General features: G+C 39.5%; 1 protein-coding gene across 2 annotated transcripts in view; it reads left to right on the top strand.

The window, feature by feature from the left end:
* PTCHD4 (patched domain containing 4) overlaps window positions 1-3,656 on the top strand; it is a 79,720-nt gene extending 76,064 nt beyond the window's left edge. For both annotated transcript variants that reach the window (XM_072926305.1, XM_072926306.1), the window contains exon 3: window positions 1,833-3,656. In XM_072926305.1, coding sequence (XP_072782406.1) covers window positions 1,833-3,466 — 1,634 coding nt within the window. In that variant the 3' untranslated portion in view covers window positions 3,467-3,656. The remainder of the gene's footprint in view (window positions 1-1,832) is intronic.
* The last annotated feature ends 13,318 nt before the right edge of the window (window positions 3,657-16,974 follow it).

Below are 16,974 nucleotides of genomic sequence, written 5' to 3'. Positions count from 1 at the left end.
CAGTTTGAAAGGCAGCTGTGCCTTGAGAATTTGAACAACTCACCCTAAATTTACCAGGGAATTCAAGGTCCCTCCTGAACTGAGGTGCTGGTTCATAAGAGAGCAGCATTTCCACATAGGCCTTTTGCTAACTGCAAGACTTCTGTACTACTGCATGTTTATCTTTCACTGGGGACACTGATCTGCAGTAGAGCAGGTAGCATTCACAGAACCTGACAGTTTATGCTGAAATTTTCCCTGTCTAGAATGGCTGTCAGGAGTCTGCTTTGGGCAACATAAGCAGCTGTATGAATCCAAACAATTTAAATCTAAAGACAAACTCAACAGACCTTTCGTTGCACACACTTGGTTATTTGCAAATCTCCTGTTGTCATATTTCTGGGTTTGATCTGAGAAAATTTGCTTTGTGCCTGCTTTGGCTCTTGCAATTCTTCTACTAGAGAGAGTGAAGGCCCACAAACAGAGGCAGAAACATTTGCAATCTACTCCTACTTCTTTTTCTGCTCAGTAGTGTGTCTCCCTAAATTGGCCAGAATTTTCTCAGGGCTAGATCCAAAGTTTAAAACTTTCCAGTTTCTAATCAAAATTCAAATTTGTGGTTATAACTGTTTTAAATTTTTTTTAATTGCTTTAATTGTTTTAATTATTATTTGAAAGCCAAATATAATTGTTAGTTGGAAGCCAAACTATTTTGGATGAGTTTTTTGAATGTTAGCTTTTTTCAGTTGAAATTCTCTAAAGAAAAAAAAAAAAAAGAATTTGTATGTATATATGCATTCTTTTTGACATACACATTATATGAATATATATATATGATACATAACTTAATTGTTAAACTTTTCCATAAGATCAGCTTCAGCTTTACCATTCTGTCGCAAAATTTAATAGCTGTAGACTTCCTAGTCTGTGACTGTGACAAGTAAAATTAAAGTAATTCTGTATTATTTTTTAGTTTATTAAAATATCATATCCTAAAACATTAGGAATGGAATACAAAGTCAAAACCTGTCATGGAATACTGACCACATCTGACTTTTCCGAAAGTCCTCTCACATGAGCTAAGAGATCTCCTTGTCACCAGGAGGAGCTCTAGATAGCAGAGAGACACAATCACAGAAAATAAACCCATATGTTTTCTAGACAATTAATGTGGACCAATGGCTTAGCCAGTGTACTACTCTCCATCATTATCACCAGCATGTCAATTTTGTCTGCAAATTTGTGTGCTATCATTGAGAGTTCCAATTTCACTCAGTAGGCAGAGAATCATTATACAAAGTACTCTGGTTATTTGTACTTACAGCATATTTTTTCCTTTATCATGTACAAAGAAACAAGATATCCCATTCTTGGTCACAACCACTCATTTCTCATATAATCCCTTTTATTTATACTCTTCAGAAGAAAATATTACTCGTATTTTTAAGTTTTTTCAAGCTGAATCCCTTAAACCTTGAAAGATGTAATAGGATGACAAAAGGAATTTTTAGAACGAACCCCAGACTTTAATCAAACTTCACATTCTCCTGTATTTGCAGTCCATTTGGGAAGTAATTCAATGTCCATTAAAATCAATTAGTGTCTTCATTTTTTTTCTGAGGATGGAGAGTCTGAGAATGTCAGGGCTGTTAATTGAAGCACCTGCAGGTGAACATGGTATTTTGCTTTAGACAGACATGTAAGGGTTTTCCATTTGTTTAACTGGCGACAAAAACATAAAAAAATTTAGCTGACAATTTTTTTTTTACTGCTGGAGGATGAAACACCTGGGGGATGATTGGAACACCCCCCCATACATATGCACAAATATAAACTTTGTTTTCTCATTTCAGGTCACGGAACCAAGGGAGTGTTTGAACTTCTTTCAGGATGGCGCCGGACCAGGGAGAATCTGCCATTCAAGGACCGAGTAGCAGATGCCTACTCAGATGTCATGGTCTCCTACACCATGACAAGCTCCTTGTATTTCATAGCCTTTGGCATGGGGGCTAGCCCCTTCACCAACATCGAAGCTGTAAAAGTCTTCTGCCAGAACATGTGTGTCTCCATCCTGTTGAACTACTTCTACATCTTCTCTTTCTTTGGCTCCTGCCTGGTCTTTGCAGGCCAGCTAGAGCAGAACCGGTACCACAGCATCTTTTGCTGTAAAATCCCCTCGGCAGAATACCTGGACCGGAAACCTGTGTGGTTCCAGACCATGATGAATGACGGCCATCAGCACACTTCCCACCACGAGACCAACCCGTACCAGCACCACTTTATCCAGCATTTCCTCCGAGAGCACTACAATGAGTGGATTACCAACATCTATGTCAAGCCATTTGTGGTGATACTGTATCTCATCTATGCCTCTTTCTCCTTTATGGGGTGCTTACAGATTAATGACGGAGCCAACATCATCAACCTTCTCGCCAGTGAGTCCCCAAGCGTCTCCTATGCCCTCATACAGCAAAAGTATTTCAGCAACTACAGCCCTGTGATAGGCTTCTACATCTACGAACCTCTGGAGTACTGGAATGGTACTGTGCAAGAAGACCTAAAAACACTCAGCCAGGGGTTCAACACCGTGTCCTGGATTGAACAGTATTACCAATACCTTCGAGTGGGTAACATCAGTGCAACCAACAAAAGTGACTTTATCAGCATCCTCCAGAGCTCCTTTTTAAAAAAGCCAGAATTCCAGCACTTCAAAAATGACATCATTTTCTCCAAAGCTGGAGATGAGAACAACATAATTGCTTCTCGTCTGTACCTTGTGGCCAGGACTAGTGAAAACACACAGAGGGAAGCGGTGGAACTGCTGGAGAAGCTGAGGCCACTTTCTCTTATACAGAGCATCAAGTTCATTGTGTTCAACCCTACTTTTGTTTTCATGGACCACTATGGTTTATCAGTAACTATGCCCGTCCTGATTTCTGGTTTTGGCATCCTGCTGGTGTTAATACTGACCTTTTTCCTGGTTATCCACCCTCTGGGAAATTTCTGGTTAATCCTCAGTGTCACCTCAATAGAGCTGGGTGTCCTTGGCTTGATGACCTTATGGAATGTAGACATGGATTGCATTTCTATACTGTGCCTTATCTACACTTTGAATTTTGCCATAGATCACTGTGCACCCCTGCTTTATACATTTGTATTAGCTACTGAGCACACCCGAACTCAGTGTATAAAGAACTCCCTCCAAGAGCATGGGACAGCCATTTTGCAGAACGTTTCTTCCTTTCTTATCGGGTTGGTCCCTCTTCTCTTTGTGCCTTCAAACTTGACCTTCACACTGTTCAAATGCTTGCTGCTTGCCGGCAGTTGCACACTTCTGCACTGTTTTGTTATTTTGCCCGTCTTTCTAACCTTTTTCCCACCTTCCAAAAAGCACCACAAGAAAAAGAAACGGGCCAAAAGGAAGGAACGAGAAGAGATCGAATGCATAGAGATTCAGGAGAATCCTGATCATGTTACAGCAGTCTGAAAGGCTTAGAAAAATATAATAGTATATTCTCTTTTTAAAAAAGCGTTGCACAGAGATGCAGGGAAAATAGAGCAAAGATCTCAGCTGCTTGTGCTGGCCAGGTCTGACAAAGCAAAGGAAGATCAAGAAGGGGTATTCATGACACCTCAAGGTGCAAACTTTTTTAAACAAAAATAATGAAAGTGAAATAATCTCAAATGTTTCCTTTGAATCCTCATTCTCCACCAGGGAAGAGTCTGTTGGCCATTAAGTGTTCCTGAGTCTCAAACTATAGCTCTAATGGGAATTGCTTAATATGTCATATGTAGGACTAAAGCTAAGGTGAAAAAAAGAATTACCATTAAGTAAACACTAGGGAAAAAGGCAGATTTGTCTGAAAAAATTATCCATGGAAGAGAATTAAACAATATTTCAAATGAGAAAAGGTTACAAGAGAGATTGAAAATGCCATAGTAATTTTTTATATTCTTGAGCAAGTTAGTTAAGAAGAAACCTATGCAGTTGGGAAGTAAATGTTTAAAACATCTAAGCCAAAGTACTTCCCAAATCCAATAAACTTTGTGTATCTGTAACACCACAATTAGAGCATTATTGCAAAAATGGATGGCAAAGGGATAGAAGTACTATTTATCAAGGAGAAGAAATAATCATAGCCATTTGGAAATCTAACACGTAGTTCCTTTAAATGTGACATATCACTGTTACCCCAAGAGCTCACAGCTGGTAGTTAATACCATACCCCTATTTTGGTAATTATGAATTTCCCCTTGAATTAACAGATCTCACAAAACTAACCCAGGCCATCATCACTGCAGCACTGTTTGCAGTTCCTGCAGTGTAACACTTCTGAATCCTAATTTATCAGTGTTGACACTAAATACTGAATATTAATCAAGCAGGCGCTACAAACGTAATGATGGATTGCATTTCACAGGCACAGTGTGACCGTGTGGCAGCTGAGTCAGCTCTGGAGCACCTGCACAGTCTTATCATTATATATTTGATCCAAGGAATGAAGGGATATGTTTGCTGGTCCCTGCCATATGCTGCAGGAAGTGGGATTTTCCCCTTCTTTAAGCAAAGCATTATACAAAAAACTTACCACACTAAAAAAAAACCACCTTGTAAACATTTGCATGGGGCTGGATCAACCCCTAGTTGTAAGAAGACAGACTGGTCCCCTGTGGGAAGGGGAGAGGAGGATGAAATGTCTTTTTTACTGTTATTATTATTCCTAAATATTTGAGTCTTGATCATCTGCACCATAAAGCTTTGTTATGGCAGTTGAAATTTCACAGGAGAGTGCAGTAAATCCTCAGTTACTATGTGGCACTAGAAATTGTACTGTAAAGGACTATGAATGACTTTCTCTGCTTTGTAAACTATTCAGCTTAGTAGCCCAAGGGAAGGGATGAAAACAGATCTAGCCATCTCAGTTTGCTCTTGGCCCAGTTCTGCACTGGAGCTTGCCATGTCAGTCTCTCCTTTCAGTATTTTATAAGGGCTTGCTTTCTACTTTCTGGAATATGGTATAGCATCACCTCCATGAGCAATGTCTTCCTGAACCTATAGTATCCATGAGGACACTATGTAAAGATATCTCTATATGAAGTGTCTATGTCTACTTTGTATTACTTGTGGGTACCTTTAAAAGATAATCTGGAAGCTGTTTGCCTTCCAAAATGTGTATACATGTCTATTTGTGGCTGATAACTCAGTCTCAAACCTGCAGAGTTTGCTGATGAGGAAATGTACATATGTCTTACTAAAAAGCTCTCTGCAAGATGTTAATTCTTTGCTATGTGACGTCTCACCTTTTCCTACTGTTTTATGGTTAGGGAGAGACAGAAAAAAATTACCTGCAGTACAAAAAAAAAAAAAAAAAAAAAAAGCCATTAGAATGCCAGTTCATGAGCTGCTTCTGTTTCCAAGGAATGCAATTTCACCTCTTCTCTATATTTTCTGAACTTTACCATTATCATTTGCCAAAAATGACCTCTGTATTTTAGGAGTGGTCAAAGCTCTTGCGTGTTCGAGAAAACTTTTGAATGCAACATGTCTTAGAGAGGGAGGAACTTTCTAGACAGGCAAAGCTTCCAAAGTTTGAATCTAGATCTAAACTTCTGGATCTAAACTTCAGGGGTAGCTAGATCACTGTTACTGGTTTGACCCAAAATATTCAAGGGCCAGACACAGAACAGAGATCTAAATAGTTCAGTAAGGTTTGCTGGGGATGTTCTAATGCTGGGTTATGGGTCAGATGTGTCCCTAGTTGGGAAGTTTTTACTGACCTTGTTTTGCATCTTGATGACATTGTGCAATATTCATCCTATTTTGAACAGTCCATTGTGAATGTCAAGCTTCCCAATCTTTTTAGGTTTTCTCCACTGCCCACACAAAACCTGGATTGTTGTAGCACTGTGACCCTTGGTTACCACTTCTGGAAGTGTCACCTGGGAAATTCCTGGTCTTCTCTTATACTGTCCAGATGTATCCCAGGGATGTCTGTCATGCATTGTGTTGAGGGAAATAGCACTTTCCAAAGCCATCAAAGCCAGGCATCTAACTTCAGATATTAGCAATGTAGATATTTATATCTGAACTTCCTTTATGGCCATAAGAGAGTGACAGACACTTCTGATCCATTTTACAGCTGTATTTTAGGAGTAAATGAATCATGTTTTTTAAAATGTAGGTTTCTGTCCATCGGTGATCAAGGAAGCTCAGCAATTGGTTCAAACACAGACATCAGCAATGCAGACTCATCCAGGCTTGGAAGATTAACCCCATTTAAATGACAAAATATCAAGAGAAAGAGAAAGCATTATAAACATGCCTCCAAAGCTTCAATTTTAGGGATAAATCCCAGGAATAACTCAGCCCAAATTTTATGTTTTGCTTATGAAGTTTTATGCACAACAAATTCTTTTAAAAACTGGAATTCCCATGGCAGAGTATAGTAAGCCAAGACACTAGAAAATGTCAATATTAAAGGTGGGCTCACGCAAATGAGCAAGAATTTGATGAGGTGTCAAACCAACTCCTCTCAGTGTCATGCAGGTGCAGTAGCACTTGTATGACAGGTACCAAATATATAGATAACCCACTGAGACTAGAAAGTTTTTATTTCTCTGTTAATTCAGGAGTGAAGCAGAAAACAAACCACACTTTCCATGGATGTAATTTTGGTTTTTTCAACCAATTTCCACATCCACCAAAAAATACAAGTGCAGCCTTTACTTCTGCAAAATCTTCAGTCTCTGTGGAACAAGGAAAACTGGAATAATTTTGGGATGCATAGTCTGTATTTCTAAATTCTTTCTACTTGTTTTTGCTTATTTTACTTTAAATTTTTTTCAGTACATTATACCTTTTACTACAGCACCTTTTCAGTTTAACTGGAGCTGCATAAGCACCTCTGAAGAAAGCACATAACTCATGCCAAGCAATTTGACACTGATGACATGCTGCATACTGGATCTCCATTACACAACTTTGTCCCCAGTTACCATAAATCCCCTGCAACACTGTGCATATTTCTTTAATGTCTGATTTTATATGTGGTCTAGATAATCTTCCAAGAACCCTGTGTGTATCTCCTGCTTGGTTCGGTTTCATTCCTTCAAAGTCTATTGCTTTGAATTCATTGTTGAAATAACCCTGTTGAAGTCAACAGATTTATTGCCATGATATATTTGATTTTGCATGTCTTCTGTCTGGTAAGAAGTGATACCATGACAAATAAGCCTCTTACTTCGTTGGTGTGCTTGTTGAACAATTTATCTGTCTATACTCTATAGCCATAGTTGCATGCTGCACTCAGGGGGCTGCAGTGAAGGTCGGTTTCTTTACACTTTGCTGTGTGGGGTGTTTTAACCTCAATCTAATCTTCTGTCTTTTTTCTTTTTTTAATTTTTAATTAGAGTTAAGTCTTTACCTCTGTAGTCCAGTACTTGATGTAGTTTTAAATTAGATTTTAAGAAGAAATTCATTACTGTGAGGGCACAGGCTGCCCCAAGGAGCTGTGGCTGCCCCATCTGTGGTTGTGTCCCAGGCCAAGTTGGAAGGGCTTGGAGCAGTGCAGAGTGTGCTGCCCATTGCAGGTGGTTGGAACTAGATGGCCTTTAAGGTCCCTTCCAACTTGAACCATTCTATGTCTCATAAATGTACTGTCTAACAAAGAAATGAACTTTTTAAGGTCAAAGTAGGTATGGATGCATAGTACCTTGCATGCATAATTTAAAGAGATTATCTTCAGGGTTATTATTCTCAACTTTTTACTTCAAACAATTCCTATTTACAATGTAACCTGCCACATGTTAATGTCTATTCAAGTTCCTTGAACAACTCTAGTTTTGAAATTTTCCCTGATGGGAAGGAAAAGAACAAGGGGGGAAGGAAGAATATGCAGTTAAGTGGTTGTGTAATCAGCATTCTTTTTTTCCCCAAAGGCTTTCACTGCTCTACTGCTAATTAAGTCACACTGAGTAGCAACTCTAGCATAATTAAGATTTATTTCAACGTAGTTATTCCATATTTCACTATGACAAGAGCTTGGTTTATTGTCTTTATGCAAGTACCATGCTAAGTCTCTGATTAATTTTTCAGCAATTATAAACTTTAATAAGTTATTTTTCATTGCAACACTAGGTTTTTGAGTACTTCAAGTTCCCATTTGATCTCCTAGGAAACACTGTAAGGAAGCAAAGTTAGGCAGTCTGAGCAAGAGACGTGTTGTGGTGTTGGGAAAATGGGATTCTTCTCAAAGAGGTAGAGTCTCCTCCAACAAGGTTTTAAACAAACAGTGATACTCAGGATAGCTGAGAAAATTAGGGTGAAGTGGAAACCAAGTGAAACATTGTTTGGAGTGTAACCAATTTATTATAGACAGATAAAGCTTTGATTCTTCTTTCATAAATTCTTACACAGGCAAAAGGCAGTTGAACAGGAAAGGAAACTTTCAAAAAGGTGAGGGCTGAAAGATGCCAGCAGAGGTATTTCATGCTCCACTTGCTCTCTCTTTGCCTTCTCAAGAGCAGCAGTACCATCAACCCCTGGTACCAATCCTATGCTGAGTGCAGGAATTCATAACTTCCCCAGGAGTAACTTGGAATTTGTGACCACAGCAGCTCACAGGTTGACACCAGCTGATACATCTCTGACCAAGGAGACTTTAAGGGCTTTTTTTAGTGATGTTCTTTGAGAGATTCCCACTTGTCATTACGGAGTCCCACACAACACCTCACCTGCCCAACACTGGAGTGGTGTAAATACTTCTTCAGATATGGCAGTCAAGTAAAAGAATTTTCTGGAAGCTCTTCTTTTTAATCCTAGAGGCTTTTCCCAAATACAATCTCTTTTTTTTTTTTTTTTTCCCTCAACCATTTCCTCATCTTTTTCTACCTCCTTAATGGTTTAAAAGTCAAGGATCCAATGTGAAATTTGCATGCTCATCCTACCCATAGCTACGCAAAACATCATTATGCACAAATTTGAGGTGGGTTATGGATGTTCAGGTCAAAAACAGGGATCAGGCTTTCTTACCCACACTGGCAGCCAAAACCCTGCTGAAAACAAGTATATGTGAAGCAGTTCATCTTTCCTAGCTCTCTTTGTTTCCTCTCTGACATACCAGTGCGTCCACAAAACTATTCTAATTTTTTTTTTTGCTTCCTCATTAAAACAGAGTTTCTCTTTCCTGCTCCCTGAGGCTATCTTCTTTTTGCAGCTCAACTTATTTCACACTTTATTCTTCTCTGGGTACTCTCAACCTCTTCAAAATTTCCCTATGTGTTTTTGAAAATTCTGAGAGCATAACTCTGTTGAAATAAATAGATGTTTCTATGCTTCAGAGTGCAGCCTGTGGTACAGACCTAACTAATTTACAACAAAGCCCAAATACCAAAATAATTTCTTCAGACAGAAAAGTGCCTGTAAGAAAACTCATACAAAAATTAAGCCTAAATTTCCATTTTTATGAAGTTTTTACCTCATAAACTTCTACTTTTGATTTCTTTACTTTAAGCATTTATTTTTCAGCACACATTTATCATAGAAATGCCCAGTTTTTCTCTGCTTTTCTGTCTCATCAAGAAAAATAAATGGACATTTCTTCATGACCTCTAAAAGAAATTATTGTCCCTGCATGGAACAACTTTTTCATCAAATTTCTGTCCAGAGCACATTTTCTGGTTTTAATTGTAAAAACCACTGGAAACAAGTATTCTAGTAGAAATGCTGATACAGCCTTAACTACAGAAAAATGACTGGTACTTCAACAGTGTCCTGCTTAATTCCCGCACCACTGCATCAGCCTGCTGGATACTCCAGGCAGTATTCCTTACATGGATTGAGAATCATCTCCTTTCACCACGTGGGCAATATCAGCACATCAGAGTCTACCCTGCATACACAGAGAAATCATGAACAGATAAGCCCAGCTTTTTCTGGAGAAGGAAAATATCCCAGGGTCAGGCAGAGTGGCAGCCTCTGAGACTGCTTCTCAGTCTGCCATCTGTGTGCTGGATATTGCACTGAGCTCCTCTGGAAAGGACAAGAAGCATCACTCTTATTTCCATAAGCCATTTGAGAATAGGACGTGAAATATTTTAGATTTAGTCATGGATAAACTTTTTTACATGGGAATTTGAAAAGAGATGTCAATCAAATAGACTAAAAGTCTCCATGAATAGAGAAATCTGAGTCTGCAACATCTTGCAGTCTTGACTTGATACTTCTCTGATCTTATTTTCTTTCATCAATAAGGACTGAACTTTTTTCCCATTTGCCATATTGAAGATAATCCCTGACCTACAAAAACATTCTGTTTGCCAGAAGCAGACATTCTCTTGGAGGAAATCCCATTGGTTTCAGCTCCATGTCAAGGGAGATTTTGCAGGATTTGGACAGCAGTGGTTGGTATGTACCTCCCCAGGCATAAGCCCTCATTCCCAACATGCAGATCCAAATACTAAACATGTAGGATTAGTAGGATGTGTGATTTTGCCCCTACAGAAAAAGAAGAGGTCATCGCAAAATTCAGCTCTGAATTCACCATAGGTGGAAAAGCAAAGAGTGGTCAAGGAGTCAACCTTGCTATTACTGTACCTGTGTGAAAATTTCAGAGAGGGCTCATCCAGCTGTGAAAGCTTAAATAGGGACAGTATCATGCCCTGAACAAGAATTTATTCTTTACTCACTACCTCAGAGAGCCACACTGGTCCTGAACAGCATCATGGAGCCTGTCCTAAGTCCTAGGTATGATAAAGTTGAAGCACAGAACTTAGGGTGCATTTTTTAATACCAGGTCATTCCAGGTTTTGTAATGATGCAGGTGTTGTAATTCAATCTTAAAAGCTACTAAATATCTAGAGAATTCCCTGGCACAGCTTTGCTCCAGAAAACCAGCTCACTCCCAGCAACCCTGGCATAGTCTGGGTGCTGGCATGGCCCAGGGACAATTCCCACCAGACAATTGAGTTACAGTCACCCAGTTTTTAGACTACAGGACTGTTTCATAGCATGGACAATGACAGACCACATCAGCCTCATTCAGGGCTGCTGAGCAATCCTGACATTACTCGATTTATTCTCAAAGTTATAACTTTAGACAGCAATGCAGCCTATGTTCATAGTGGTATTTTACCTCTGAAGATCTTCATCTGGCAAAGTACTCAAATAAATGATTTCATTTAATAAAATTCTAAAATCTCATGGACTGGGACATCTTTAAATTTAAGCATATGTTTAAATACTGAGCTAAATAAGGATGCACTTATGTCTGTGCTTCAAGTTAAATAGGAGCTTTGCAGAAATAGAGGCCTTGAAAGAAAAGGCTTTTTTTTCCCATAACATACTAAATTCTACAATTATAGTAGCAATTTCACAATATGTAGAAAAACTGTGCCAAGCACATATATTTTTCAGGGTTTCAATTTCCCTGATGTAAGACATATCAGGGACGTTTTAGTGATTTGTAACAGTCATACAGCACTCAAGCAAGAACAAAGCCTTGCTGAGCATTTTTTCTGGAAAAAAAAATAGCAAGATATTTGACTCAGAATGAGAATACAGTACCTAATGATGTTAAAGCTCATTTCTAAATGAAAAAATGAAACTTTTCATTTAATGCAATTCATTATTTCAAGTGACACATTAGAGAAGTGCTGGATATGCCTTTATTATGAATAAGACAGGGATTGCTCAATGAAGTTAAATTAATCTTTGCCAATAAAATTATAATAACACCCCCCATAAAAAAAAATTAAAGAAGAAAAAAATGGCTGGCTTTGTGCCTAGTGTAAAATTTGTCATGGCATCATCTATTGCTTTTTAATTAAATTAAATATGAATGGTGACATAAATAGGACATAAGTGGAGAATCACATGTCCTAGGTCTGCGTCTGTTAAAGAACACTTATATACATTGAGAAGAGAAATCAAGTCCCCACTTGTGGAAAAACAAATACAACTGCCAAGCCATAAGCATGGTAAATAATCCCATTGGCTTCAGTTGGAGCCATCAGGATGCATATGAAGATATGGACATAAGTCTTTGTCAGTCTGAGGACTGGGGTAAACTGATATTATAATCTGAAGAGAAAACAGAACTCCTTAAGCCAGACATTTCCTCAAAACCCTTCCAAGAACAAAGCTTTTTGAAAAACTTTGTCTGAAAACATAAACTCAGTAGGTACACAGACTCCATAAGCATTTAAGAGTGTAATGAAAACCATGAAGTAACTCCTCCCCTGGGATGCCTGTAGGCAATACTTTGTGTGAACATGTGACCAGTTGGAAAGGAACGTGCAAAAATCAGATATTAGAGGTGTCTCTTCCCAGGCTACAGTCAAAGGAGAGAAACATGCACTGCAAGTCCTTGAGCTCAGGTGGACCCTTTAGGTTGAGGGCCCCTGCATGGGTCTGGCAGCAGCTGCCAGAGCTGGGGAATTGTCTGGGATAAGCAGTTCATGCACTTCAGGGCACTGGCATAAAATGGGGTCAGGCTAATGCCTCTGAGGCATCTCTGTTCATTGTAACTGCAATGAAAACGCTGAGAAGTAGCTCTAGAGTGATGGGCAGTAACCAGTTTGGCTGTTCTCTTTGTTTGGTGGGTTTAGGGTGGGCCATTAGGGCTCCAAGAGGGCAGCTCAGTGACTGGAGCAGCACAAACAAGGCAGCTGTGAGCAGCCAAGAGCCACTAAAACAGGGGCTGAATTAAGCAAGTTCTTTAAGGAAAACACAGTTTATTTCCATTTGCCCCTTGTTTTAACACAATGCTTGGGTTTTTGGCTTTTTTTTTTTAAGCCCATATTGGTCAGATTTTCTACCTCCCTTTAAGTTGCAGAATTTGCTTAACTTTTTTTTTTTTTTTTTTTTTTTTTTTTTTATGAATGTAGATTAGATGTTTAATTACTGGGATTTCTCAGGTGTAGGCAACTTTACTATGCTACGGATAAATAGCATAAGTCAATATTGATTTTCCATCTTAAATAAAATATGTTACTCGTAAATATTAGGATTTCCCCTTTCTTCAATAGAAAGATATTCAGTATTTAGCCATATTACAGTCCCATTTTGTCAGGTGCCTGTTGCCTTACATTTAGATTTAGAGGAAATGAGCAGGGGTCTTTTGAGAGAAAATGTGGAGCTAAGATGTTGGGCAGCAGCAGGAACTGGCACCTCCGTCTTCACAAGAGGTACAGGGCATTTCAGGACTTGGGAAGAGTGGGTCAGAGCCAGAAAATTGGCAGCCCTGAGCTGGCATATGGTCCCTCACTGATTATCTGCAGATAGGCAATTTACAGGTGCCCTGGAGCTGTGTGAAATGCAACCAAATGTTTCAATTGCAACCAAATGTTTCGATTTCCCAGACAGATCTGGCCACACAACAGCCTGCACAGAACACAAGCCAGTTCCATTCCTCCCCACACACTCCTGCCAGTGGATCCTTTCTTACCAAGCTTCCTCCTGCTTTCTAGTTCAGCCTTCTCCCCTCTCCCCACAGCCCCAGCAGCTCTCAGCTCCTCTTCCCACAGGGGTAGAGTTGGAATTTCAAGCCCTTCCAAGTCAAAGACATGGGACAATCCTTCCCAGGATTTCTTGACCGTCTCTGGGAAGACGAAGGAGATCTGCCCACATTGCACCCAGAGCTGCCCATGGCTCAGAGATCTGTCCCTGCCTCTGTGCTACCTCTTCTCTTGCTCTCAATAGTAAAGGTACCATGAACATCCCTCAGACCCTGCAGTTTACAGCAAGCTTCTAAGGACACATTAAATCATTCACATATTCATTCACATTCCTCCACCCAGTGCAAATGTGAATATTTGGGCTTTGCCTTCAAATCTCTGTCTGCATCCTGAAGTCCTGGTCTGTGGCACCCGTCTAGAGGGAACGTACTGGGCTAGGATTATGTGCCTGGTTTCCTTTCAAATGAAACAGGCAGAAAACACAACACAGCAATTTTCACCTGAATGTGAGGAAGAAATTATTAGCTGTAAGGGTGACTGGGCACTGGAACAGATTGCCAAGAGAGGTTTTGGAATCTCTTTGTCTGGAGATACTCCAAAGTCATCTGAACTTGATCCTGAGTAAGAGGCTTCAAGGGACCCTGACTGAGGGGAGTTGGACTAGATAACCTCCAGTTGTCCTTTCCAACCTGAACCATTTTTGTTCCATTTAACTAGGTGGGTAAAAAGTAGAAAATCTCTATTCTTCTTCTAATAGATTTATTTCAAGGGGAAAAAGAATTTTCGTCTATTACATCATAGCTACTAAGCTTTATTTGGGAGAAGGTGTTGATGCCTGCCAAGGTGAATGAAGCAGAGAGGCAGTGATGTCTCAAGGCCAGGTTGCATGGGGCTTGAAGAAACCTGGTCTAGTGCAAGGTGTCCCTGCCCATGGCAGGGAGGGTGGAACGAGATGATTTTTAAGGTCTCTCCTACCCAAACCATTCCATTATTCAGTAATTCTATTTCTTCTTACCTGAGCTAGGTCCTGCCATTTCTGCTTGTGTTGATTCTGTGCTAGTTTCATTTTCATGAGGGAGGATGCAGATTTGATCCACAGTTACAGAAGTATCCTAGGGAAGGAAAAGGGTTATTTCACTGTATTCCAAAGAATAGTTCAAAAACTCCCTAAATTGTTATGAATCAGAAAAAGTAGCCTAGAACTGTGGCATGAATTTTTCCTCTTCATTGCCAAGGACATAGAAAATGTTGATGAAGTTTTCTGTGCATGTTGCAAATAAAACAATTAGAAACTTATTTCAACTAGCAAGGCCCTAAAACTGCTGAGCTCTCCGGGTTTGGTCTGGGAAATTACAACAATAAAGTAAAATTAATGACAACAAATCTGTCTTTCAGAGGCAGGTCGGACCTGCTGGCAGCAGCATCTCTTGTTTGTCACTAGCCACTATAAAGAAGCAGCAATTGCTGTCCTGGCATATAAAGTAACAGCTGAAAATACTGGGGTTTTGCTATTTTAGCTTATATTGGTACTTATGCTGCCCTCCAGTGATAAACACAGTTGTTCCAACCTGTATTCTAGATTTCTGTAGCATTTTATTTCTGGTCTGCTCAATTTGCACTGAAAACTGCAGTTCTCATTCCTGAATTTTAGCAAGTTCTTGTCTAAAAGTAATAATAGTATAGTTCCAGTTAATTTTATTTGTAGTTTTTTCAAAACTAAAATCAAATGTATATCAATTTCATGTGAGAAATAAAATAAGTAGCATGGACTTATATATGAAAAAAGCACACAAATATATAACTTTGGACCTACTAAAGTATCACAGTTAATAAGGGTTTCAATTAAGTTATTTTTAATACAGATTGACATTTTAGTTTTAGTTCTGCCAAAAAAAAAATCCATGTTCATTGCTGTTGTTATGCAAACATCTCCCTTGTACTCTCAGTACTGGCTTTTGGTGGTGGTTTGATGGATGGATCTTAGATCTCTTCTGAGTTCCTGGTTCTCTCCCATGTACCTCTGAAATCCCTGAATAGTGTGAAAGTCAGGTGGCACCTTCCTGGCAGCACACAGACAGACAAAGGACTGGTCGCACTGAAGCTTCTGTGAGCTCATGGTGCAACAAAAGAAATGTATGTTCCTTAAGTCAAAGGATTGGCCCAGCTTCCCACAGCAAATTGAGTGTTGCAGAGGTATTATTGGTGCTGTAAGAACCCATCACCTGCCAAGAACTGACCTGTATTTTGGCTGATTCCAGTACCTATAAAAATATGAGAGAGTGGAAAAGTTTGAACATATTTTACTCTGCTGTTGCATTCATGACCACTTTTGGATTCTAGCTGCAATTTACATTTCACTTGGGAATGATGCAGTGGTACTGGTTGCTTTTTCTCTGTTTCTCCTTTACTTGATGCTTTTTCTAGCACGTATCTCAGATATATCGCTGCAGCTCACACAGACATTTCTGAGTTTTAGAGTACGGGATACAAACAAAATATTTATGAGAAGCTGAGTAAGTGCCTGAGTGAATGGCTTGTGCAGAAACCCCTGTTTCCCTCATTATCAGTGGTAACTTTTCTATTTCTCTTAAAACTAAACGAACCTTTGTCTCCCACACCCGTTGCAGCACCCTGGGTTTGTACAGTGATCAGCAGGACAGGTCAGAACAGAATTCCTGTGATCTGGACCTGAAGGAGTTTGCACAATCTTCCCTTGGCAATTGACAGTTTAAAGACCATTCACTTCTTCAATGAGAAGCAGCCACAGAATTTTTTAGGCGTAGACCAGTCCAGGCTGAGCAGTTTTTCTGCTACGATGCAATGACCAGAGCCCCACTATGAGGTGGTGTGTCCACAAGATTCCCCTATAGAGAAAGAAATGGTTTCTTGCTTTTTATTAGTCTGGGGTAGTAATTTTACCAATCCTTCTGGTCTAGACTTCTCTCAAAATAGTATTGAACAAGAGCTTCAATGGGTGTGTGTAGCATCCAGGCAGAAAGCTTGCTGAACAAATACTCAGTGAAAGAGTTAATAACCAAAAGGGTTTGAAGAGTATCCTCAGGGCTTGCTGGATGTAAGTCTGGTTTTCAGCAGCCAGCTCAGGAAACAATTTTATGTAAACAGATGATGTGCCTGAAGGTATCACTGAACAACAGGCCCAGGAATGGAAAAATACAAGACCTCATACCACACCAGAAGTTTTTCATTCTTTACACAATTGAAGCTGCCCTCTTAATTATCTCAATCTGGGCCAGGTTAATTGGAGCCTTCCCTGACGTGAGTCAGTCTCACACATTTTCTGCATCTTTGCTAATTAAGACAATTTTCACCTTTTATAGTTGCTTTAGTATTCAGAGCAGTTTGACATAGGCTAATTATAATTATTGAATGATGGCTTTAAAATTTCATGTTTGTGATGACATTTTATCACATTAAATTGGAATCCTATAATCCTTCTTGTTCCGTGATAGACAAGGGGGTCAACTCTACTCTGGAAGTTATCCACTGTGTGAACCATTTTCATTGAGAACAATTGCAATC

Source organism: Taeniopygia guttata, chromosome 3 (genome assembly GCF_048771995.1).
Source record: "Taeniopygia guttata chromosome 3, bTaeGut7.mat, whole genome shotgun sequence".
In the NCBI taxonomy this organism is placed as follows: Eukaryota; Metazoa; Chordata; class Aves; order Passeriformes; family Estrildidae; genus Taeniopygia; species Taeniopygia guttata.
Note: the sequence above shows the minus strand (reverse complement) of the source record. Positions and strands in the feature narration are given on the sequence as shown.